Source organism: Sparus aurata, chromosome 16, assembly GCF_900880675.1.
Source record: "Sparus aurata chromosome 16, fSpaAur1.1, whole genome shotgun sequence".
In the NCBI taxonomy this organism is placed as follows: Eukaryota; Metazoa; Chordata; class Actinopteri; order Spariformes; family Sparidae; genus Sparus; species Sparus aurata.
In genome coordinates, this window is record NC_044202.1 from 9,891,138 (window position 1) to 9,917,402 (window position 26,265).

Consider the following 26,265-nt stretch of genomic DNA (forward strand, 5'->3'; position numbering starts at 1 on the left):
CACATTTGCATTGCTCTGTTTTAATGTCAGATTTGCTACTATTCACAAGGAAGATGTAGTTAATAAATGATACATGATGTGAATCTACCTGCAGGTAAAGAGCAGTTTCAGCAGTAGGGACTGGATTAAACATTCCTTTTTCTCAATTTATTTAACTATGTACAGTGAAATTATTTTAACTATGAATTACATCTCATGTTAGCAACACAACTGAGTGACGGAAGTCATTTATTGGTTTCAAATAAGTTCAAGTATTTAGTGCTGCCATTTTGAACGTTGGGGTAAATATCACAGAAACACTTGAGAGCGTAAAACAAAAACACACACGCGTCATGCACATTTCATTCAACGGCTATCTGACAAACATACAATGCTTGGATCACCCAGATATTTAAAAATGTATGCATTGCACATGTTTACCAGGTTAAAGTGAGGCTTAAATAAAACTCAGTAAAATCATTGAAACAAATATTTATCTTTTGTTGCCATAAATTAAATATTAGCGACAACATCTCTACTTTCAGTCCAATAACTCATTAAAATATTCACACTGTCGCTTTGGGATAAGTGATGGTGGAACATCACCCCAAAACTCCAGCTGCTGCAGTGCAGTTACTGGAGCAGATTGTATGCACCATATATGGACTCATGAAGACTGTGCTTCTTTTATTTAAATAATAAGATAAATGGATTTAATTTGGGATTAGTGTCACAAGCTGTAATAATAACTGCCTTCTATGCAGCATATGGAGCAAAACGTAAAGAACTACATGTAAACAACAGCTGGTACAAGCAGAGAAATAATGCACCAGTGTACATCTGAGATCATCTGCTCGAGCATGCGGCGCCCTCTGCAACGACCCAGAGGGCGATCACACGATGCGCAGACACACAGTTCCATCTCCAACATCACCACGTTAACCACAACGTTCAGGTTGACAAAATAAACCTGTGAAGGAGCTGATTCTTGCAGCTCTCTTCGTTCTTCAGAGATTTTCGTAAAAACGTGACTCAGATTTTTTCGGCCAGCTTCAGTATTCAAAATCAATCGTAAGTCGTCCAAAGTGTACATCACAAGCACAGGACTTCCATAAACTGTCATATGAAACCTGTCACCTTTGTTTCAGCACAGTAATCAGATGTAATACAATGAATTACTCATGTTATAAATGTTAAAAACGTTACAATTGATGACACTATCAAAGACTTCGAAACATTTTCTGACCCTTTCCGGTTGACAAGAACCCGTTCAAAAGGTTGTAAAAATAAATCGTGTTTCTACAGACAAACAGCGACTAACCAAAAGTTAGTGACCGTGCGTTTTTTGGTCTATCAAGGAATTGCCGTTAGCCACAGCAGTCATCCCTTCTGACTGACAAAAAAATGAATCACATGTGCCCTACTGTACTTTTAATGTTGCAGCTTGTAAAACAATCTTCAATAACTGTGCAAGAAAAGACTTTTACTCGCCACCTCATTGACTCGGACAAACTCGTCGTCCAATTATACAAACTCGGGGCCTCATTCTGACAGTGCGGACGATGCAAAGCTTGTTTTTAGCACCAGTGTCAGAAACGAGGAGCTGGCACACATGGCATCTACATGGTACAGTCTAATAAGACTTTAAAGGTAGTGTTTCAGGTAGTGTTGGGAGCTCTCATATACAGTGCATGGTCATTCCTTTTGACACAGAAGTAGACAGATACAGACAAAAAAAAAAATCTTTCCTTGCTTTCATAAATGCTTTGCTTCCTTGTTTGTACCCGTTAGGGAAGAAAATAGTGGAATATGTGTGAAAAGTTAAAAGTTTCCTCGAATATATATCAAGACTTATGCACAGACTATAAATGCCTAATTGATTATGTAAGGGCTTCACAAGTTGATAGTACGATAAGTTGAGCCTTAAAAAGACAAGAAAAAAGCTAAAAGTACACAAATTACTTAGGATAAAAATGTATGTACGATTACTATAGAAACAAGTTTTCAAGTCGATGTGGCTTTGGAGGAATTGGACACCTGTCTGCCATGAATTGTGGTCATTTTTGTACCCCGTTTACTGCACAGTTGAACGTATTTTACAATATGTTTTTTCTTTAATTAAAAAAAAAAAAAAAAAAATGCACCATCATGTTTATGTGCAGCTGTGAGGACCTAAATAAATGCTCCACAAAGGTATGCACTCTATTGATCCGTCTGAATAATCGCTTTCTATCCACATTTCAATAAGAAAAAAATTAAACACAAAAAATAAATAAATACATAAACAAAAATGGAAAGGAATGACACTGGCTGCATGTATTTGGTACGAGAGCTCAACCAAATCTGGAAATAAAAAAATAAAGTCGGTCCGTCACATCAAATCACCCATCATCCTCTGCTTTGCCCAGGTTTTTCCCTCCTGAAGACTAACAGTGAACAGAGGTGCAGGGCGTGCTCGGTGACTTGACCTCGTCGTTATCAGTGGGTTGGCTAAATTGTAAACCTCAGGCTGGATTCAGACTGAAGCTTCAAATCTGCAGCGGGGAGAAGGCGTAGAATGGGAACTGGGCCTCCTCCTCGTCCACAAAGAAACACTGGAAGTAGGGCAGCTCATCTGTGGAGGGAGAATCATATGTTCCTCACTTCTATCTGGCATCCCGAGGGAAGACGGCGCGTGCTTGTTTGCACACTCGTGTGACATTTTGCTTATGAGAAGGGAATTTGGACTCACCCTCCATCTGAAAGCTGTCTGATACGGAAGGCTCTGCTATCAGAAAGAGAACATGATGTTAACCATAAAACAATACAGTGTTCTGTTACCCTGAACTATTGCTTCAATAAGCAATAATTCAGTACCTTTTATTTTTTCCTCTTTGGCAACTTTCTTCTTGTCTAGAACAAAAAACAAGAATTTTCATGCATAAATAAAAGTATAGTTGGTAGTAGGAGTAATATAGATGTTCCAGACACTTAGAAATGTAGTTGCTTGAAAAAAAAACAACTGTACCTTTCTTTGCAGGCTCCTGTATCTCTTTAAGAACTCTGTCCACTGTTACAAAAGATTAATAATGATTAACTCCATGCAGTCGAATATGCAACAGCTTGTGCTATTTTTACATACATATAATTCACACAGACATTTCCCTGTTTTATTTACATTAAAGGAAAATTTTACCCAAATATGAAAATCCAGTCATTATCTTCTCACCCTCATGCTGATGGAAAGTCAGGTAAAGTTTTTAATCGTCCACGAAATACGAAGTAAATGGGGACTTCTACTCACATGAAATGGCTCCATACAGCTAGAGACCTGAAACTGATTTAAAAAGACATTATTCATACCCTGTCCGAAGTGGGTGCACAAGCTCGACCACGCGTCAAATCCGTTTGCGATCTCAGTGCTTCAGGAGACTTGGATTACGCTGCTTGAGCTGTGCGGAGCCACTTTATGTCATTTTCCAGCTGTTTATTTCTACATTTCAAAACAAGTCCCCCTCTACTTCAGTTGTTTTGGCAAATGCTGCAATCCTGTTTTGCTGTGAAGCTTCAAAAACGTTAATGCTATGACACTTCACTTGACTTTCCATCTACATGCTCGACAAGATGACTTAAGTTTTTCATTTTGGGGCGAACTTGTCCTTTAATTTTCAACCTACCTTTTGCCTTCTCCTCTTTGGCTGCCTTCTTCTCCACTGGTTTTTCTACAATGAACAAATGCAGAAAGTTTCGGGAATAATTAGGTCTGAAGTGTTCAGTTGTAGTGTAAACCGTTTGTCTGGTCAGTGTCTAAACAGCGAAGATACCTTTCTTCACAGGCTCTTGTTTTTCTTTAGGAACTCTGTCTTCTGAAATAAATCAAAATGGACACAAACGGTGAAATGATCAAGCAGCTGCTCTGTCCTCTTGCAGTTTCACAAGTATTTTTCCATACAATTCACAGTATATTGATGTATTAATGTACTCAATACAGATTGTATGCAGTACCTTTCTTTGCTGCAATGGGTTTGACCTTTGCCTTAGAGACCTCAGGCTCTGTTTCACAAGTAAGAAATTGGCAATTACAGTATTGCTGAACCCTCAAGGCGGGTAGAAAAAAACCCTTTTCTCTCTTGCTTGTGTTAGCTAGTATAGAATATACATCTTTTACCAAAATAGATTCAGGATGACATTAATGATGGCTTTATGATCATTAGTGATCTACTGCAGCGTCTCTATATAATGATACGTTATTATGAACAGACATGCCTAAGGTCCCAAAGCAAAAAAACTGAAAACATCACTGCCAATAGACTTTCTGGGGTTGTTAAAACGTCTAACATGCATGTGCAGTCAGCTACCGGAAAATATTGCTGAACTCTCGATACACTTATCGTCTATAAGCTTAAGATTTATAGACAAAAAAGGCAAAGTTGTTGTTATTTTTGTTTATGAAGATTTATATATAAAAATATTTTCTTGCTGAGTAGAAATACTAAGTTTAATTGTTATGTTTTCTATAAAGAATGTCAAGACACTTTCACATTCAGCAGGAAAATATTCTCAGCCTTCAGCAGCAGCGGGTAAGGACATCTGTTTCCCCTCTGAATAAACCAACGGCTACATTCACAGACTGCTGTGGCATTCATGTTGTAATCAGATTACATGTTGCACTCGGCCAGTTACATGAAGTGCCGCCCCTACTGAAGCGCTACAGTTGTACCTTTCTTCACACGGACTGGTTTGGGCTTTTCCCTGAGGATGGCTGCACCATCAGGAAGAAAATGCAATTGATAAAACACACAGTTCTTTGTTTTGTGGATTATTTTCGAATAGATTTATACTATAATATTTATAATAAACTATGAAAAAATATGTGTGTAAGATAGCCTCAAACGCCTCACCAAATTGAGATTCTTGGTTCATCGTAATCTGATCTAAATAATGCTGATATGTACAATAACAGTATGCACCGCTGCAAACACTGTACCTTTCTTCAGTGCAGCGGGTTTGTCCTTTTCTCTTGGAGTTTCCGGCTCTGCAAAGGGAAAACTGAGGTCACAGGAGAGCATCTGAGGACACACACAGGAACTCTACAGCAGAAGTCACAGCATAACCACAACAAAACTGAGTTTCTGAAACCTTAAAGCAGCGTACACAGCGTGAGGAATCTATGACTAGAAAGCTAGTAAGTAATTTGTGTTAGAAAGTGAGAAAAACACTATTGATGTGTGCCTTTACCATCAGCAGCTGGTTTGGGCTGAATGTATTAGGCATTTGGTAACTAAGAAGCCTTCATGTACTTATCGTTTCTGTTTTATCTTTCTTTATCTTACTGTGTTATTTCCTCGTTATATATGAGATAATCTGTGAAAATCACTCAACCAGAGTTAGTTTCACCTCTTTTAAAGCTTATGGCTCTATGTAATGCACATTTTCTACATGTTTCCGTAGCTCTCATTTGCCTAAACACAGTTTGTATTAGGTGCAAACCTCCATTCTAGAGCTAAGGGCTTGAAGCGTCCAGATTATGTTCTACCCATTTCAACATTTACAACACATTGTTAATGTTTGCTGGCTTTGATACATCATTTACTTTGGAATCTAAGCTCTTTATTGTCCATGATTTAGTGGGTAAGAGGTGAGTAATAAAAGCTTGATGATCCATCAACTACGCTTATCTAAAGCAGGCGTACGGTATCCTTAAAGATCATTGTATGGAGGCAGCTGTTTGTCGATGCAGCTGCTGCAGACGATTCAACCTCAATTTCCTGTACATTACACCCTCTACGGTGATTTATTGATCTCGTATGCAAAGTGCTTGTTTCCCTCGTGAACCGTCCAATCAGAGCTTTCACACGTGACCTACATTCTGTGACCGGATAACTGTAATTACACGGTTATGCAGATGGAGCGCCACTAATGTACCATTCTTCACATGGACTGGTTTGGCCTTTTCTCCCCTCAATAATGCTGATCCATCAGTGAGAAAATACGATCAGTGTTTACTCGTGACAGCGCTAGACCTATAATTAGTGCAGTGACACAAAGCCTTTTTTTGTTATTAAAAATTAAAGCTGGCTTGACTTTGTCCACTGATACTTTGGGCTCTAAGTAAATGTATGAATGTATTGGTTCTCATGAGCTTTGTTGTTATTGAGTGTGATAACAAGTTAAAGTTCTTTTAGTAATACTACAGGATTATGATAAAGAGTCAGCAACACTTTATTAGGTACAACCAGTCAAAACTAATGCACCTGTATAGCTCAGGTTGAAGCAACAAATACTGATCTTTATAATCGTCATGATGGTTTTATTAATTGCATTAGCTTTAGCTAGGTTTACCTAATAAACTGGCAAGTGTGTGTGGATGATAACAATATTTCTTCTAAGCTACAAGCCCAGAAAATCATCGTCAGGCTGATGATTTTGGCAGGCTACCTTTCTTCTTTAGGAGTGATATGATCTTTTCCTTCTTTGTCCCACTCTCTGTTTTAGAAGGAGCTAATCCAAACAAATGACATTTTTCAACATTTACTTTGTTAACTCAGCTAGGAATATGAAATACTATGCCTTGTTTTAATTAAATGTTTACCTTTCTTTTCAAGAACTGGCTTAGGCTTCTCCTTTGCGACCTCTGGTGCTGCAGCAAAACACAAGATGAAAATGATTTCAGCTGTCGTGTTAAGAAGATTTATCTTTTCTGCAAATAATGATCGGTCATATCAGCAGTACCCTTTTTGGCAAGAACTGGCTTGGCCTCAGCTTCTATAGGGAGTAAATAAAAAAATACTTGTTTTACTTGTTTTAAAAATAACAGATTTATGAATTATCCAATGAGAATACTGAAATATTTCTTGGAGATGTGATTGAGATTTGTGTTGCAAAAAAACAAAAACATGTCCTCATTTCTATCTTAGCTTGGATGTTACAGCTTTTTAAACTGACATGTGGATAATGCATGTAATATATTCTATGGAATATTAGGGACAGAAGTTGCACCAGATAAGCACCTTTCTGTGAGATTTTAGCCTTTGCTTTCACAACAGCTTCTACATTAAAAGAAACAAGGGACAATGTCAAGATAATTGTATCTCTAGAAAACTATCCGTACCAGCACAACCCAGCTTTAAGCTTAAATAAAACATGCCATCTCTACTGTGTGAGAAACATCCATCAAAATGATGTATGCTTAGGTAATTACTACTCATTTTTAAAATTACACTCATGATATCATGAACATGACTACTTTCAGCAGCGTCATTATCTTGCGGCTGTAAAGCGTGAACACTGATGCGCTTTTAATCAGCAGACTCGTGTTAATCGCCTCTAAAGCACGACGGACACACACTCGTGCATGCATACCTTTCTTCTTTTCAGCGGTTTTTGCTTTGATAACAGGTGCTAGAAAAATACACAACTCCTGTTAATTCTAATGTATACAGTTAAGCAAGAAACAGCAAAGAAACTACAATTGCAAAGCCGAACCTTTTGTGGGAGTCACTGGCTTAGCCTTCTTCTCCTTGAGAACCTCAGCTTCGAAAGCAAATGATGACAATAACAAAAATATCAGTGGAGTCTGCCATTTTTCTGCCATTTTTAACATTTTGTGTCCATCTCACCACACCTCATTTACAACTAATGCAGCTTATTACCCTGAAATTGAAGCATCCAGGCTACAAATTGTTAAAAAAAAAAAAAAAAGCAGACTGTCAAAATTAAAAATGAAATAAGAGTGAAAGTATTTTCATTCCTGTAATTACCTTTTTCAGTTGGTGCTGGTTTGACTTTCTCTTTTGGAGTTACAGGCACTAATGAAGAGAAAATATTACAGTGAAATGGCTCAGGTAAAAAACAAAAACGAGCTGCTAAAGTGGTGAGCAAACAAACAATATAAAAGTCAACTGTGAGAAAAATAAACAGACCTTTCTTCAGTGGAACAACCTTCACCTTCTCCTTTGTCAGCGAGACATTTTTGTGTGGTGCTTCTGCCTCTGTAAGAAAAAACGAATGAGGATGAAAATCAGCGAGTTCATTATTAAGACATTAACATAAATGTTGCTTAGTGTCCACATACCTTTAACAACTGGGGCGGCTTTTTTCTTGAGTGGAGCGAGTTCTATGGAAAGAGGTTTTGGGTTCATCATCACAGAAAATAAGATGACACATTGGAACAAATATAAGGTAAGCTCTTACCTCTCTGTGCTAGAACTGCTTTGACTTTCTCTTTTGGCGCCTTGACTACTGAATACAAAAAAAAAAACAGTGTATGCTTAGGATCAGTGCCAATCACTGAAACATGGTATTAATCACAACTATAAACCAAAGAAAATTACCTTTTTTCATGGGAACTATTTTGACTCTCTCTTTTACCAGAGTGGCGTTTCTGGGAGTCTCCTCTTTTTCTGCAAAAATAAATTACACATACAGTATGAAATTGATACTCAAGATCATGTTAGCTTGTAATTTCATGTCCATTATAAAATGCAACACTGACCTTTTTTCAAGGTGACTGGTTTGGCCTTTTCTTTATCAGCTCTAACAGCTTCTGTGTGTCAAGAGCGCAAGGTTTGTTATATCAAGACAGTTTTATTTACACTGTGACAAAAATATTGTTTATCTTTGGTGATAAGAACATTATGATCTAATAATGTGCATGTGTTACCTTTCTTAGCAGGAGCTGCTTTGGCCTTTTCCTTTGTAACTGTGTCAAGAAACAGGACAAGAAGTTAGAATAGCTTTGCCTTTTGATAAGATTCTTTTAAAGTCTACTATATATACTATAATATACATTTGGTTGTTGATGCAAATATTTCAAGTGTTTCCACATCAGTAAGTCTTTGCATTACCTGATTTTACAGATTCAGGCTTGAGTTTTTCCTTTGGTTCCTTCTTGGGTTCCTTGGGAGCTGCCACTGGTGGAAAATTAGGAAATTATGTCATCTGACTATATGGTCAAGTTTAATTCTTGAAATGATTAATACAATAAAAAAAATACACATGAATAAAGGTATGCTCATACCTTTCTTTGCAGGTTCTGCTTTGGCTTTCAGCTTAGGAGCTTCAGGAACTTCTATAATTGGAATATTCAAAAACATAACTCATGAGCTCATCTTACCTTGACATTAACTCCACCTACATGGAAAACTGCATCACTGCAGGCACTAGCCAACATGTAATGGTAGCACTCAATGCAAACTAAAATCATGTTATAATTATATGTCTTTATCATTCATGGTGTCACACACTGATCCAAGTTCAAATGTGGTCACACTGAATGTGGCTTATTACATACCTGTCTTTGTAACATTAAAATGTTCCTTTTTCAGGACAGGAGCCATCTGCTTTCTTACAGCTTTGACCACCTTCACTGTCTTCTTGGGTTCGTCAGCTGAAGTGAACAGCCAGTAGATTATGTTACAATTTCAGTGTCATGCTGTTTTTAAAAAAAAAAACTATTACATTTGATAGATTTTTATCTTACAAAGCATCATACTGTATTGCTGATTAAATCTGACTGATACCTTGCCATTTAATTGTATTTTTTTTCATTGTTTTTTATCTATCAACTGTAAGGTCAGTAGTTTGTGGTGCAGTAGTACTGTATTAATTTGGTAGATGATTTAAGGATTTCCAGTGCTTCAGCTGCAGTGTTTTTTTAAATTCCTCTTGCTCTCTGGCTTTTACTGTGGCATCAGTGAGTCTTTGCATTACCTGATTTTAAAGATTTAGGTTTGATTTTTTGCTTTGGCTGTGTCTTGGGCTCCTTGTGATCTGCTACTGGTGGAAAATTATGCCATCAAAAAGCCTTATATAAAGGCACATGCTCATTATGTGACACTTAATATGTAGTTTCTTATGAGCATTACAAATAAGGAATCCTCGTCAGCAAAGGAATTATATGAAAAATATCTGGCTTGAATATGTTCAGATTAAGTTTAATTCTAGAAAGAGCTGATTAAAGATTCATAAGCTAGGATTAATGTAGCATATGTAAACAGCTAAATAACGTCAATCTACTTTTTCTTAAATTGACAATTGACATAAAAGAATAAAAGCATGCTCATACCTTTTTTTGCAGGTTCTGCTTTGGCTTTTGCCTTAGGGACCTCAGGAACCTCTGTTATTGGGGACAATTCATAAAAATAATGTATTAGCTTATCTTAGCTTCATATGCTTTAAATGTAATGTAAATATATTACTACTTGAAAGGTAGTTTTGAATACTGTTTGATTCCTCTTGACCCATAGCTGAGTGTGGCCTGTTACATACCTGTTTTTGTAACATTAACAAGTTCCTTTTTCAGAACAGGAACTAGCTGCTTTTTCACAGTCTTCACAGCCTTTTTGGGTTCATCAGCTAAAATGAAGAAAAATATAATTTATAATCATGCAACTTTGGTTGGAATAGTCAAATGTTCCTGTTTTGTGTATTTGCAAAACATAGGATTACTGGCCTATGTATACCTGTCTTATCCTCTTTCCTCTGGACAGGTTCTCTGTCTTTAGCAGGCTTCTTAATTTCTTTCTCTTCTTTAGAAGACTTTGTTGGCTCTGTCTTTTGTTCCCTCTCTTCTTTGAGGGGTTTTTTGACTTCTTTCTCTTCTTTGATGGGTTTCTTGATTTCTTTCTTTTCTTTGAGTGGTGTCTTCACCTCTTTCTCTACTTTGAGAGGTTTCTTGACCTCTTTCTCTTCTTTGGGTGGTGTCTTTACTTCTTTCTCTTCTTTGAGAGGTTTCTTGACTTCTTTCTCTTCTTTGATGGGTTTCTTGATTTCTTTCTCTTCTTTGGGTGGTGTCATCATCTCTTTCTCTACTTTGAGAGGTTTCTTGACTTCTTTCTCTTCTTTGAGAGGTTTCTTGACTTTTTCCTCTTCTTTGAGGGGTTTCTTGACTTTTTCCTCTTGTTTGAGGGGTTTCTTGATTTCTTTCTCTTCTTTGGAGGGTGCCTTTAATTCTTTTTCTTCTTTGATGGGTTTCTTGATTTCTCTCTCTTCTTTGGGTGGTTTCTTGACTTCTTTCTCTTTTTTGGGTGGTGCTTTCACTTCTTTGTCTTCTTTGAGAGGTTGCTTGACTTCTTTCTCTTCTTTAGGTGGTGTCTTTACCTCTTTCTCTTCTTTGAGAGGTTTCTTGACTTCTTTCTCTTCTTTGGATGGTGCCTTTACTTCTTTCTCTTCTTTGAGGGGTTTCTTGATTTCTTTCTCTTTGATGGGTTTCTTGACTTGTTTCTCTTCTTTGGGTGGTGTCTTTAACTCTTTCTCCTCTTTGGGAGGTTTCTTGACTTCGTTCTGGTCTTTGAGGGGTATCTTGACTTCTTTCTCTTCTTTGGATGGTGCCTTTACTTCTTTCTCTTCTTTGATGGATTTCTTGATTTCTTTCTCTTTGATGGGTTTCTTGACTTCTTTCTCTTCTTTGGGTGGTGTCTTTAACTCTTTCTCTTCTTTGGGAGGTTTCTTGACTTCTTTCTCGTCTTTGAGGGGTTTCTTGACTTCTTTCTCTTCTTTGATGGGTTTCTTGATTTCTTTCTCTTCTTTGGGTGGTGTCTTTAACTCTTTCTCTTCTTTGGATGGTGCCTTTACTTCTTTCTCTTCTTTGATGGGTTTCTTGACTTTTTCCTCTTCTTTGATGGGTTTCTTGATTTCTTTCTCTTCTTTGGATGGCGCCTTTACTTCTTTCTTGTCTTTGATGGGTTTCTTGATTTCTTTGTCTTCTTTTATGGGTTTCTTGATTTCTTTCTCTTCTTTGGGTGGCGTCTTTATCTCTTTCTCTTCTTTGAGAGGTGCCTTGACTTCTTTCTCTTGTATGAGGGGTTTCTTGATTTCTTTCTCTTCTTTGATAGGTTTCTTGACTTCTTTCTCTTCTTTGGGTGGTTTCTTGACCTCTTTTTCTTCTTTGGGAGGTTTCTTGACGTCTTTCTCTTCTTTGAGTGGTGTCTTTACCTCTTTCTCTTCTTTGAGAGGTTTCTTGACTTCTTTCTCTTCTTTGATGGGTGTCTTGATTTCTTTCTCTTCTTTGATGGGTTTCTTGATTTCTGTCTCTTCTTTGGATGGTTTCTTGACGTCCTTTTCTTCTTTGATGGGTTTCTTGATTTCTTTCTCTTCTTTGGGTGGTGTCTTTACCTCTTTCTCCTCTTTGTGATGTTTCTTGACTTCCTTCTCTTCTTTGATGGGTTTCTTGACGTCTTTCTCTTCTTTGATGGGTTTCTTTACCTCTTTCTCTTCTTTGAGAGGTTTCTTCACTTCTTTCTCTTCTTTGATGGGTGTCTTGATTTCTTTCTCTGCTTTGGATGGTGCCTTTACGTCCTTTTCTTCTTTGATGGGTTTCTTGATTTCTTTCTCTTCTTTGGGTGGTGTCTTTACCTCTTTCTCCTCTTTGTGATGTTTCTTGACTTCTTTCTCTTCTTTGATGGGTTTCTTGACGTCTTTCTCTTCTTTGACGGGTTTCTTGATTTCCTTCTCTTCTTTGTGTGGTGTCTTTACCTCTTTCTCTTCTTTGTGTGGTGTCTTTACCTCTTTCTCTTCTTTGAGAGGTTTCTTGACTTCTTTCTCTTCTTTGAGGGGTTTCTTGACTTCTTTCTCTTCTTTGGGTGGTTTCTTGACGTCCTTTTCTTCTTTGATGGGTTTCTTGACGTCTTTCTCTTCTTTGACGGGTTTCTTCATTTCTTTCTCTTCTTTTGGTGGTGTCTTTACCTTTTTCTCTTCTTTGAGAGGTTTCTTCACTGCGTTCTCTTCTTTGAGTGGTGTCTTTACCTCTTTCTCTTCTTTGAGAGGTTTCTTCACTTCTTTCTCTTCTTTGATGGGTTTTTTGATTTCTTTCTCTGCTTTGGGTGGTGTCTTTACCTCTTTCTCTTCTTTAAGAGGTTTCTTTACTTCTTTCTCTTTTTTGAGGGGTTTCTTGACTCCTTTCCCTTCTTTGAGAGGTTTCTTGACCTCTTTTTCTTCTATGGTGGGTTTCTTGACTTCCCTCTCTTCTTTGAGAGGTTTCCTTTCTTCTACCTTTTCTTTGATGGGTTTCTGGACTTCTTTTCCTTCTTTGATGGGTTTCTTGACTTCTTTCTCATCTTTGAGAGTTTTCTTGACTTCCTTCTCTTCTTTGAGAGGTTTCTTTACTTCTTTTTCTTCTTTGATGGGTTTCTTGACTTCTTTCTCATCTTTGAGAGGTTTCTTTACTTCTTTTTCTTCTTTTATGGGTTTCTGAACTTCTTTCTCTTCTTTGAGAGGTTTCTTGACTTCCTTCTCTTCTTTGAGGGGTTTCTTTTCTTCTTTTTCTGCTTTGATGGGTTTCTTTTCTTCTTTTTCTTCTTTGATGGGTTTCTTGACTTCCTTCTCTTCTTTGAGAGGTTTCTTGACTTCCTTCTCTTCTTTGAGGGGTTTCTTTTCTTCTTTGATGGGTTTCTTCTCTTCTTTTTCTACTTTGATGGGTTTCTTTACTTCTTTCTCTTCTTTGAGAAGTTTCTTGATTTCTTTCTCTTCTTTGACGGGTTTCTTGATTTCTTTCTCTTCTTTGAGAGGTTTCTTTACTTCTTTCTCTTCTTTGATGGGTTTCTTTAATTCTTTCTCTTCTTTGAGATGTTTCTTGATTTCTTTCTGTTCTTTGATGGATTTCTTGATTTCTTTCTCTTCTTTGAGAGGTTTCTTTACTTCTTTCTCTTCTTTGATGGGTTTCTTGACCTCTTTTTTTTCTTGGGGTGGTGTCTTAACCTCTTTCTCTTCTTTGATGGGTTTCTTGACTTCTTTTTCTTCTTTGAGAGGTTTCTTTACTTCTCTCTCTTCTTTGAGGGGTTTCTTGATTTCTTTCTCTTCTTTGATGGGTTTCTTAACTTCTTTCTCTTCTTTTGGTGGTGTCTTTACCTCCCTCTCTTCTTTGAGAGGTTTTTTGACTTCTTTCTCTTCTTTGATGGGTTTCTTGACTTCTTTCTCTTCTTTGAGAGGTTTTTTGACTTCTTTCTCTTCTTTGGATGGTTTCGTGACTTCTTTCTCTTCTTTGAGAGGTTTCTTGACTTCTCTCTCTTCTTTGATGGGTTTCTTGACTTCTTTTTCTTCTTTGAGAGGTTTCTTTACTTCTCTCTCTTCTTTGCGAGGTTTCCTGACTCCTCTCTCTTCTTTGAGAGGTGTCTTGACCTCTTTCTCATCTTTGACTGGTTTCTTGATTTCTCTCTCTTCTTCAAGAGCTTTCTTTATTTCTTCCTCTTCTTTGAGGGGTTTCTTTACTTCTTTCATTTTTTTCGGTTTTTGTTCTGCTTTTTTGTCTTCAGATGGCTTTGGTTCTTCTAAAAGTTCATGAATTCATAAATACTGTTAGTTCTTTATGTACCATAACATGTTGATGTTTGAATGTTGAATCACTATTATACGTATTCGCTTATAGTGATAACATATGCATATGCACAATATTTTAACCTTATGATGAAGTGTAATTACCTTTGAGCGTCTGTGGTTTCTTCTCCACAGGTATGGCCTCCTCCTTTGGCCTTTCTTTTTCTAGTTTTATCTCTATGGTCTCCTCACGTTTGACTTCTTTCTCTTTTGTCTCCTCTTTTTCAGTTTCTCCAGCTTTGAGGTCTGCGAACAACCATATTCATGAGTAAAGTTATCAGGTGCTCGTGTGTTCAGAGTACATTCTTGTTTTGAGTAAGGTGTATCAAATCAATGCATCTAATGAGAACATTTGGAAACATATAAAGATCTGGGGAGAAAACAAAGTGAAGAGGGTGCACAATTTCAAGAACATTACCTTTAATAATGGCATCTTTAACTTCTTTTATTGCGTGCCTTTCCTTTGCCTCTTTGAGAACTAAAGTATTTCATGCAGAAATATATCAAAAATATAGAGTAGATAAGAGAGCAATTCTAACCAAAAATCAGACAAGCAATATAGTCATCACGACAAGTAACCATGCTTGCCTAGAAAGCAATGTTAGCATTACACACTAAACACACTATGACTACAAACACACCATAAGCATTCCAAAAATGTCCTCATCCAGAAATCAATCAATGTTTTTCTCAGCCCTTTAGCACCATCTAGCTGCTCTCTGTACTAATGTCTTGCTGGCTAAGGCAATAATTGCTCAGTTTAAAGCAGGAACACTTAAGTTGCCAATTTAATTAGCACTTTAGGAAATAGATTAGTCTTCACTGAGTCTTCAAGATGGAAAAAAAGCACAGTTACTGGAGCTGGAATTAACAGGTGATGTACTACTCCTAAGATCCTATTTCAGTGCAGCTATTCACACCCTAGTCAGGATGAGTTTCTGATCTAAATAAAACTTGACACTCTCATGTCTCATCTTCATATGTTTTTGAAAATCTGTCTCTATAATTGTCTCTTAAAGAAATAGACCAAGATTTTGCAAAATGTGCTCATCTTTCTTGTGGTCACATGAGTTTAACAGTTTAGCTCCTGTGCGTCCAGTACAGATGGCAACTGGTCAAGCACACAAATGTTTATGGGTTAGAATAGAAGCCATTCATGGAGAAAATCGATGGTAAAGCTGACACTGTTTTCCTCAAGAAAGAGGACAAGCCTATATATTATGATCCCAGACTGATCAATGCAGGTACGCAAATAACTGTGACCAAGATTTCCTTGGAGCCCCAAAAATGAGGTGAAGACATGTCAGAGTGAGTTTGCTAGCTCAGCTTAGGCAGAAATTTTGCACTCCTCATGAGGTTTTACAAATTGTTTTCTGAAGTGACGAATAGAAAGTAGAGGTGGAGGAATAACTGGAAGAACAGGTGTGTCCTGTCTTGAGGAGTTTTGAGGATAGGTTTGTCATACAAACATACCATAGGTGCTCTGCAGACACAGTCAATGCATACTATGCTAGCTAACATGACAGGTAACATAGTCAGAAGATAGGCCGTTTAAGGCAAAAATACAAAACATTTTGGTCAAATAGCACGTGTCATGAATTCTCTTGTGTTCAATCTGAACACTAAAACAAATCATGCCCAAAATGGGTTTAGCCTAGCTTATCTAAAAAATTCCAAGCAGGTGGAAACAGTTAGCCTAGCACATGGATTTGCAAAGAGGGTCTATATCATAAAGTTCAAGTTTATATTTAAAGTATCACTTGCACAACATCATAATTATTTGCATTACCTCTGTTTTGCAGCTCCTCTTTGCATGATGTTTTGGTGGATGTAAACAGGAAGTACAATGTTGCCAGGGAGCAGGTGAGTTAGCTGGCTGTGAGCTACAACTTGAGCCCTGGTATTTCTTCTTTCTTTCTTTCTTTTTTTTTTTTAGCTGTATTTGTATTTGTTTATATAAAAATACTGTGATTGTAAGGCAAGTTCTGCAGTTATAAGAATTGTCTTTTTTCTATGATTTCTAAGTGCGTTTTTGGATGTTTCACGATAGAAGTAAGAGACAATCATATTTTAGGGAAGTATAACTCACTTCTGAATATAAATGACACAGATATTTATGATATCAACCTTCACGTCTGATTCTGGGTAAAACAGCAAACAAGAGCCTTTCCTAATCTCATTAATCTGTAATGAAACACCTTTTGAGATGAAATGCATTCTCTAGGTTTTAAAAGCGTGGTGCTCTGCTTGATGATCAACACTCACAGAACAAATAAGCACTGAAATAAAATATATACGAAAGTATATACATACATGAGTTGTTTAAGTATCTGTTAGGCCCTTAAAACCAGTCACGTCACAAAGCATTCCGTGTGTCATTTGAACACATGTTAAGGGAATGTAAAGACGATAAGTACTCATACAATTATTCCAAATAACATTCATCATGGTAAACACACTCAAACATTTTCATAACCTGATAATGAAGAAAAATGACGAAACATACATGATGGTAATGGTAAAAGTGTTGTACCTTTCTCAGGTTTGTGATCAGCTCTTGATCCAAGTCTTCTGAGCCTCTCATAGGGAATATGAACCTTCCTCTTTCGTTTGATTTCAGGTTTCCCGCTTTCGCTGTTGTTGTTGTTTTCGTCATGATCGTCGATGATGTCGGAGTATTCGTCTTTGTCGAGAGCAGTTGTCTCTTCTTCCTCATCATCGGATTCAGGTGCTGCACTGGCATTATCGGGCTTCTCAGCAGACAGGATTTTGAGGTCGAGTTGTTGGAGAGATGGCTCTTTTTCTTCCTCTCCATCATCCACCTCCACGTGAATCTCCATTTCTTCCTGTTTTTCTCCTTCTTCTTCCTCCTCCTCCTCATCGAAAGACTCATCATCATGAAGGTCTAGAGCTCGATTGTCCTGGTCAGTTTTTACAAACTCTTCTTTGACTCCAGTGTCGCTTATTTCAACGATTTCAGTGTCTTTTTCTTCATGAAGATATTTATCTTTAGGCTCTTCCTCATCAGCCTCTTCTTCCGTTTTTGTGTCCTCTTCCTCCCTCTCCTCCTCCTCCTCCTCTATAGCATCTTCAGTTGTTGTCCCCTCTGCTTCCTCCTTCTCATCTTCCATTTTGGTCTCCTCAACCTCTTCTACACCCTCTTCCTCCTCCTCCCAGATGTCTACCAAAACTTCTTCAGTTTTGGTCTCCATCTCCGGCTCTTCCTCCTCCTCATCTTCTACCACATTTTCTCCTGTTTTTGTCTCCCCATCCTCCTCTATTTGTACCAAAACTTCATCAGCTTTGGTCTCATCCTCCTCCTCCTCTTTTTCCTCCTCTTTCTCCTCCTCCTCAACTTCTACCACCTCTTCTGATGTTTTGGATTCCTCCTCCTCCTCACTGTGTACCAAAACTTCTTCAGCTTTGGTCTCCTCCTCCTCCTCCTCCTCCTCCTCCTCATCATCATCATCATCTTCTACCACCTCTTCTGCTGTTTTGGTTTCCTCCTCTCCTTGTTTCAAAACTTCTTCAGCTTTGGTCTCCTCCTCCTCCTCCTCCTCCTCCTCCTCCTCCTCCTCCTCCTCCTCCTCATCATCATCATCATCATCTTCTACCACCTCTTCTGCTGTTTTGGTTTCCTCCTCTCCTTGTTTCAAAACTTCTTCAGCTTTGGTCTCCTCCTCCTCCTCATCTTCTACCACTTCGGCTTCTGTTTTTGTCTCTTCCTCCTCCTCTGCTTCTATCTCGACATCGTCATTTTTAATATCTCCCGCTTCTTGTTCTTCTTCATCATCTGCTGTTTTTAATTCATCCCCCTCTTCTGTAACAATGCCTCCGTCATATCCTTTCTCCTCCTCCTCCTCCTCGTCCTCCTCCTCCTCCTCCTCCTCGATGTTTGCTGCATCGCCCTCGGCTTTAATCACCTCTTCCTCTTCCTTCACAGTGTCCACCTCTACTGCCTCTTCCTCTTCCTCTTCCTCCTTGTCATGATCAAGGAGGATCTCCTCATCTTCCGGCGCTCGCTCATGTTCAGTTTCTTCGACGTCGACATGTTTCACTAGTGATGTGATAGCAACAGATTTAGTGCTGGTTATCGATCTTGTATCTGACATAAGAATGTTACTATCAAAGAATATTCCGTGTGAATACCATCATCTTCCTCTGCCTCTGTCACATCTGCTTCAGAGGGAACTTCAGCTTCCTCCTCCATCTTTGAGTCTGGGGCTTTGTTTAACTCAGCAGCAGCAGCAGCAGCTTCTTCTTTGGCAGCCTGCATGATCTCTGCAACTGTATCATCCACCCATATGACCCGTTTAATCCAACCTTCACCGTTCACGCATTTTCATACAGAAAGGCAACTCCGAAAAACGTGTTTCAAGGTACAGAAAGAATTTGATGGGGTGACATGTGAACAACAACAGTGACCGTTCAAAGCAGTACATAGTACACAGCACATGCAGAGGTTAATAACTTTCAACATTATGCTTGAATATGCAAACTCCCCTCCAGCTGGTTAGAACTCAAGAAGCCTCTTGGATGAGAGGTGACACATCTCCAAGAAACTGAAACATGTCCATTTCCCAAAGATACAGCTCTTGAAATATGCTCATATCTTTACAATTTCCTTGTTGTCAGCAAATCTTGAAATGACCCAAACCAAGTAGACTCAGCCAATTCTACTGTGGTAAATCTTATAAACATGTGTCACACATGTTAAGTCTCATTTCTAAGTAACTTCCTGAAACAGCCGGGCACTTTACCTGAAAAGGGCAGTGAATAATGTTTTCTGTTGGGGACTATGTTTAAATCAATCAAGTGTGTACCTTTTCGATCTTTGCATTTGATTTTCTAAATACTGTAAAATACTGTTAAATATTATTTTGTCACATTATGGGTTTTTTCTGGCCTTAATTTCACTAGAGAGTCCATTTAAAGTTGACTTTTTCAGTCCCTAAAAGTTTTTTAGGAAGCACGGTTCACCCTGTACCGAGAGTTCACCACTGCCACAGAGGAAATACATTTCTGATAAGTGGAAATGTCAGCCAAGAACTGCCAGTGTCACAGATGATAAGTGGGTAAAAAAAGACAGTCGCAACAATGTTGAAGCCTGTCGGAGAAAATATATCAGGATCCTGGATCAGGATCTTAGAATTAGTTGGGATGATGTAGCTGTCAGTGTGAATATCCCTCATCTATGGTGCAAAAAGAAACAAGATATATCAGGTTTTGGCTAAAGAGACCAGACTTATTAGTTGGATCCATTCATAGTTGGTTTTAGTCTTTTCATGGGAATTGATGACAAACAGAAAAATCACTTAATTTAGTGAATAATATTCTGAAGGCTAACTTGTGAAATGTTTTGTATACTTGTACTTATTTTTGATTATTTCATGCAAAGACAAAATGAATATACCACATGGTAACACACGTCATCCAGTACAAACAGTCCAGATACAAACAACATACAGTATATCACAGAGGTTTAAATTGTTGTTCGAAGACACATATTAAAGACGACTTTTCATGCTCAGTATAACAAAATCTTTTAACATATGACACAAAATTCAACGAGTTGAACAAAAAGATTTGAATGCAGAGTTCGGTGAAATGTTACATCCAACAAACAGTCAGTGCGACGGACAAAGGAAGAGATACAGTCACCATGTCATAGATGTTTATTGAAAGCATACAGTGGTTATGATGAATATTTGTTCATGCCATTATTAATCGTTTCAAAAACAGAGGTTGTTCAAACAACATGTACAGTTGCATCGTACTTTAGAAGATGTCATAAGGCAGACTTGAGACCGGTTCACACAAAGACAAACAAAATCAATGCAAACATGCATGAAAGGCCACTATTTGCTGGTGACACACATTAAACCGAACTGTCCATTACAAACATCAAAGTGTGGTGTTTTCTTACCTTTTTCAAAAGGTGGCAGGAATTCACCTACATTAGAAAGAAGAAAACAAATAAATGACTATTAGCTTAATTTTTTAACCATCAGTATTATTGGTTTTACTGTTACAGCAAGGAAAAGTATTGCCATTACTTACCTTTCCTCTGTACCAATTTTATATCAGGCACAGGAGCAACTGTTTCATCTAGTCAAACAGAAGAAAAGAACATGTTGTAGTTTGCAGAAATAGGCCAATAAGATGCTTTAAAGTGTATTAAAACTAAGAAAAAGTACAACCTTTTTCAGTCACTATGTTTACAACTGGTGTGGCAACAGGTTCACCTAAAACATGAAAAGAAAATATGGCAAAATATGCATCAGGATGTCAATTAATGATTTATATATATATATATATATATATATATATATATATATATATATATATATATATATATATATATATATATATATGGATTTTTATCTTTCTGAAACAGAAGTATTGAAGCATTTAAGATGAAAAAACAAGCACACCTTGATCACCAACAAACATGCTTGACATGTAAGCTATAAACAAATCCTTCTTGTCTGACATTCCCAGAACGGCATCTTGAACAACTTGCATGGGGTCAATGGACACTTCAGGCATGATCCCTAAAATATCAGCACACCACAAACTCAGTCAGAGCTGCTGTACATAATGCTCACATACAACTTCAGAGTGTTTACTGTTTCTTCCATCACAATATATATTTGTATGTATGTGGCTGATACGTAAATTAAATGTCATGTGTCAAAACAGACCTTGTTCGCCGATCAGCATTGAGGAGACGTAGCCCACGAGCATGTTGATCTGTTCTGTGGTGATTTCTGCTGTCCTCTGTAGGGCTGACATGGGGCTGAATCCCAAAGCATTCTGGATACCTGATCAACAGAAAGTCACAAGTAAAACTACTGTTTTCAAAACCTTGTTGAAGTAAAGTAAGTCAGAAAATTTGACTTAAAGTGGATAAAAGTAAAAGTACTTCCCTATCGCACTAAACGTATATGTTTGATTTAAAGTACCTCACATACTTTTGAGTAGTTTAATCCACAGCAAGGCTTCATATTCTTTAAGATTATCAGTAACTCAAATATGTACTCTGTAGCCTAATATACTTGGTTACATTCCAGGTATCAGAGAGAAACACATACATGGATTAGGTCAAAGTTAATAACCATGACAGTTACTTCACCTTGTACTGTGTCCAGTATAACATCCATGATTGCACAGAGAACATCTTGGATGTATCCAGCTATTCCACTCACAAAGTCATTAGTAACACTGAAGACATTTCTGCCAATAACCACAGGGTCAATGAAGCTAACGTCAGTGGTTCCTGAGAAGAACAACACACATCCAGGCCCCAAACTCCAGTGAGTAACTTAATTCAAAATATTATTCTGTCATTTAGTTAAACAGACAGTTAATGACCCATCAATGATTAATTTACTCTTAGTATTAGCTATAACAAATACGAAGATGGTTTTGTCATGAGTTAAGGATTCAACAATACAGACATGATTATATTTACTGTAAAGTTTAGAATATGAAGCAGGTACCTTTTGTTATGTCCAGTATTTTGTCTAGGATGGCACACAGCACGTCCTGGATGTAGCCCACTATTCCACTCAGAGTGTCATTAGTCACACTGAACGCCCCTCTGCCAACCACCACAGGGTCCATGAAGCTGACGTCGGTGGTTCCTAAGGGGAAAATGAACAGAAAACAAATAAGCACCAAGAACAAATATGTAAAATCGATATCGTGTGCTGCGTTAATTGCCATTTTTAAGGTGTTAGGGGGGTTAAATACCTTTCACTACATTCAGGATAGTGTCCAGGATGGCACAGAGCACATCCTGGATATAGCCCACCACTCCACATGTGAACTCATTAATAACACTGAAGACACCTCTGCCTATGTGCACAGGATCTATGTAGCTAATGTCAGTTTTTCCTGAGAAAACAAAGACATTTGTAAGGGGAAAAATTTATGTATTAATATCAAACTCAGCTTTTACATGAATTAATCAAATAATTAGTTGTTTTTACACATTTAATTAGAATAGTCATCATGTTATTTGCTTGTGAATTGAAAGGATTCCTTAGTAAGAAATAAGCATTAAAATATAGAAGACTTACCTTTATTGATATCTAATATAGTATCCAATACAGTATCCACTATAGCACACAATGTGTCCCTGATGGAACCCATGACTCCACAAATGAAGTCATTCGTTGAGTGGAAAGCCCGTCTACCGACGACCACAGGGTCAACATAGTCGAGGTAGAAGTTCCCTGTGGGATCATCAGAGTCGTGGTTACATCACAAGTCATCCAAAAATGTGAGCAGCTTTACTTTTTCCTGGTTGTTTTCATACCTTCCTCATCAGAAAAATATCGAACAACTCCATCTTTTGCTTCCGATATTTCCTCAGCGGCGTAAGTGGCAACAGACATGGGGTCACTTAGATCAGGTGCACATTCTAGAAGGCCAGAAATTAGAGTTAGTTGTTACAGAGATTGCTTCAACTCTATGACAACTTGTGTGCATGCATTCTTCTATGTCTCTTATGCACCTTGAAACTTGTTGAGCAGACTGGAAACTTCCTCATAAGCGTCGTTTACTGCTCCAACAGGGTCTGTGACGATTTGCTGAATGTCTAAGAACAATAAAAGACATATTGGTAATTTTACATGTCTGATGATCGAAGTTATAAAGAAAAAGTGCATTTTCAGGTATGTGTGACCTACCAGGGACTGCTTTGTACTCCACAAAGTCAAACATCACCACTCCCACCGTCACCCAGGACATGAGTGCAACCAGAGCTATCAGCAGCTCCGCAGACATCTTCAGCTTCCCGAGGAGCCCCAGACCTTTGGACCTGAGGGAGCTCGCCTGTGGTGCCGCCACTCCATTGGACCCAGTGGCTGAAGATGGACAATTAAGTTATTAAAGTCACTCTGAAAAGTCAACAGTGGTCTTACTGTTTCCTCTGCTACATGAAGTTTCATGTTTGGTTTGAACTTTTACAGTAAGTTTTATAATATGACTGTTATAACTGGCCTCATTCTAGATTCAGTCTACATAACAATCTGTAGGTGCAGATCAAAATATCAGGTTACAGTGGTATGAAACAAATTACACAGTCTGTCTGCCAGAGGGCGCCGACGTTTTGTCTGTCAGTTCATATCTTTATCACAATTATAATAATCATATTAAAAGTATCCTTCAAAAGAATGTTCGTTTAAGTTATGTGTTTAAAAAAAAATTTCCCATGCACGCGGGTGGAAGAACCAACATGTCCGCCAGTGATTTTACTTATAATCCCACATCATTATGTCAACAAAGGCATGGGAGAAGAAGCAGACTGACAGGAAATGAACATTGGTGTAAACAGGCATGCATTTTTATTGTGAGTTAGACCTCAAACATTCACGCAATGTGTTTAGTTAAAGCAGCTTGATGTAAACAGAAATTTGGTCACAAGAAAACTCCACAGAGCATCTTTAAATTGGCAACATGGTTCAGTCAGTGATAAATAATGACAAATAACTTATACTTACATCTTTAAAAACTTATCAGCTGGAGTTCCTTTTAAATATTTTTACTTTGAGGACAATATCTTGTTCCAGTCTCATCATACACACTGCAGCTAAAACAAGACAGGTGAAAGCTATTTCCTTTGTGGTAAAAGGATTCAAACAAGGCTGTAGCCATGGATTCAACATGGGGGGGGGGGGGACCGAATCTGTTGGGGAGTCTGAGGGTCTCACCCACCAAGGAAATCAAAAGTTTAAAAAAATTTCCTGCCATTCTAAAATATTCACAGAAATCCATAAACACATTTTTCTTTACTCATTCACTAATGCAAAGAATTTGTGCTACCTAGCTAACGCTCCGACGAGAATTTATGCCATTTATTTTTAATTTTTGTATCATTTTTAATATAAGCCGATAACCAGCTCAGACAAACAACACACACAGCCTCAGTACACTGGAGCCAGTAGTTATACCGTAATCATCATAATTTGTTTAATTTAGTAATGGTTTTAATTATATTTGCTAATTATTCAGGATGGTGGTGTGTGGTTGCTTCTCATGGCATAGCAATTGTATGCCATTGATGGCTTTTTATTTAGCCTATGTTGTCTGTGTGCATTAATGTTATGTCCCCCATAATGTATATCATAATTACGGCTCTGGATTCAAACATGACACAGTGAAGACAGTGTGTCTGATCTTTGCATTCATCAAATGTCAACCTCTTCCCTTGCGTCGCATCAACATGTAAGCTTTAGGATTATGTTGATTAGAAGACACTGATTAAGGTCGTATCCTGCTCAACATAAAAATATCTGACATTCTCATTTAGGTCATCCAAACATATATGCGTGTGATTCCCACCTGTTAAGTACACTGGAAAGTCTTGTGATGAAATTAAAAACCTCGTCCCCACCATCGTCAACCAATTAAATAAGAGTGCACCAACGCTGCTGCTCTTTCCAAAGTGTCACAGATACCTTCTAACTGTGAATGAACTCTGTGCATGCTCCAATCATGATTCACTTCCTCATATACACAATGCTGGGTTATGAAAACTAAAAACTGTCCCCTCAGTCAGCTGGGTTATCCAGGCTGGACATGTGGTGTCAGTGTTTCACCACAAACTTCTACTGAAAACTGCCTGTTGCTGCTGTTTTTATTCACTTAGCCCCATGAGAGTCATTAAACAAAATATTTATTTGTCAGCTATTACTTGTTTGAGCAGCACCCATAAGAAGTAGCCTTATTTTTAGCCGGTAAGGACAGAAAGTTGTTGAAAAACCAGAGGTCAGCCCCAGCAGCAGTCGTGTCCGTCACAGGACAGTGATACTAATACTCCAGCTACATGATATCCTGTATTTATAGCAACCAACTTTCAACACATTTTCCTAAGAGGACACACAGCATTATAACATCAAAGTTTATTTATTAAAAAGCAAATATGACTCGGGCTTTCGGTGCTGTATCAAGCAGTAAGAGGTTAATAATTGTGGGCCCTGTGCAGGTGTAACAGTCCTACCTTCAGCCATGGTGGTAAGGAGATTATTTCAGGTATTATCCTTTGAGTTGGGGGCAAAGCCTCCTCATGCAGAAGTGAGTGGAAAAAAGATCACAGCTTTTGTTATGAACCCAATCAGTGAAATTTGTCCGTGAAAATCCCAGTTATTCAATTATTCCATTTCCACAGTCTTGTTCCGTTCATCGTGTAATCCACAGGTTGAACTCCTCCAAGGTTTTTTGAAAAAATAAAAATAAAAATGAAAATGGAAAAATCAAACTTAAAGTTTCACAGGCGTTGGGGAATTTGGAGCTGCCAGTGTCAGCAGCATTGCAGAGGGGGATCTAGGGACGGTGGGGCCAAAGCAAAGCCAATGCAGGGGAAGGTAAGAGCCGGGCTAAGCGCAGGGCTGGGTAGGCTGAGGTGGGACCGGACAGAATATTCCACCTCAGTGTTATTGGTGCCTCACATGGGTATAGGTCAGAGCATAGCACAGGCCTGGGGGGGGGGGCTTCTTTGTAACTCTATCCCCGAGAAGGTCCGGGTTATTCTTAGCTGGAGCTCTGCGCACCAGATGCTCTGGCAGGCCCTTTTTTGGCAGTTGAGGGGGGTGTGAGAGTAAGATCAGTTGGATGAACTGGGCGCCCCTACTGGTGCTGCCCATCAAACTGGAACAAATCAGGTGCCCAAGAAGAGGAACGGACGACACACAGCTGGAAACACTACGCTTAAACATTGTCGGTCTCTTCCTTCTCTGCTGGTGGTGCTCATGTGATTTGTTTTGTTCAGGGGGGTTTGTTGTGTAACCCTTCACTTTCACACTTTTGCACACATTTGCTCATATGTGACAGCTAAATAAACACATTTCCAAAATTACACACTACCTCACCACTGAACCCAAAACGGGTCCTCATCCAGATCATCTTGTGACCCTTTAAGCAACCTGCAAGAGCAACATGTATACATTTTTATTTTGTTTAAATTGCAGACATTGCCATCCCCAGAGTCAC

At 38.2% G+C, this 26,265-nt stretch overlaps 1 protein-coding gene across 1 annotated transcript; it reads right to left on the minus strand.

Annotated features, from left to right (window-relative positions):
• LOC115566074 (trichohyalin) lies at positions 1 to 25,761 on the minus strand. The gene is made up of 46 exons (XM_030391813.1): positions 25,277 to 25,761; positions 22,965 to 23,141; positions 22,790 to 22,873; positions 22,592 to 22,696; positions 22,353 to 22,508; positions 22,024 to 22,167; positions 21,771 to 21,914; positions 21,404 to 21,547; positions 20,973 to 21,092; positions 20,703 to 20,822; positions 20,469 to 20,513; positions 20,329 to 20,376; positions 20,195 to 20,221; positions 18,418 to 18,555; positions 16,802 to 18,325; positions 14,687 to 14,746; positions 14,374 to 14,514; positions 13,804 to 14,222; positions 10,422 to 13,185; positions 10,228 to 10,314; positions 10,025 to 10,075; positions 9,251 to 9,346; positions 8,978 to 9,028; positions 8,805 to 8,870; positions 8,621 to 8,659; positions 8,453 to 8,503; positions 8,292 to 8,360; positions 8,152 to 8,199; positions 8,033 to 8,074; positions 7,881 to 7,949; positions 7,719 to 7,766; positions 7,444 to 7,491; positions 7,321 to 7,359; positions 6,969 to 7,007; positions 6,691 to 6,723; positions 6,551 to 6,598; positions 6,397 to 6,459; positions 4,946 to 4,993; positions 4,679 to 4,720; positions 3,964 to 4,011; positions 3,783 to 3,824; positions 3,636 to 3,680; positions 2,987 to 3,028; positions 2,836 to 2,871; positions 2,711 to 2,746; positions 1 to 2,593 (listed from the first exon to the last, which is right to left on the minus strand). The coding sequence occupies exons 1-46, from the start codon at positions 25,284 to 25,286 to the stop codon at positions 2,508 to 2,510; spliced, it is 7,782 nt and encodes a 2,593-aa protein (XP_030247673.1). The 5' UTR covers positions 25,287 to 25,761; the 3' UTR covers positions 1 to 2,507.
• Positions 25,762 to 26,265: the final 504 nt, after the last annotated feature.

What these genes read in the sequence shown, in the direction of transcription:
- LOC115566074 (XM_030391813.1), bottom strand. An exon ending in CATGTTTGTTGGTGATCAAG is followed by an intron (nt 20,514 to 20,702) that starts GTGTGCTTGTTT and finishes TTCATGTTTTAG; the next exon opens with GTGAACCTGTTGCCACACCA. An exon ending in ACCAGTCACCTTGAAAAAAG is followed by an intron (nt 8,361 to 8,452) that starts GTCAGTGTTGCA and finishes TTATTTTTGCAG; the next exon opens with AAAAAGAGGAGACTCCCAGA.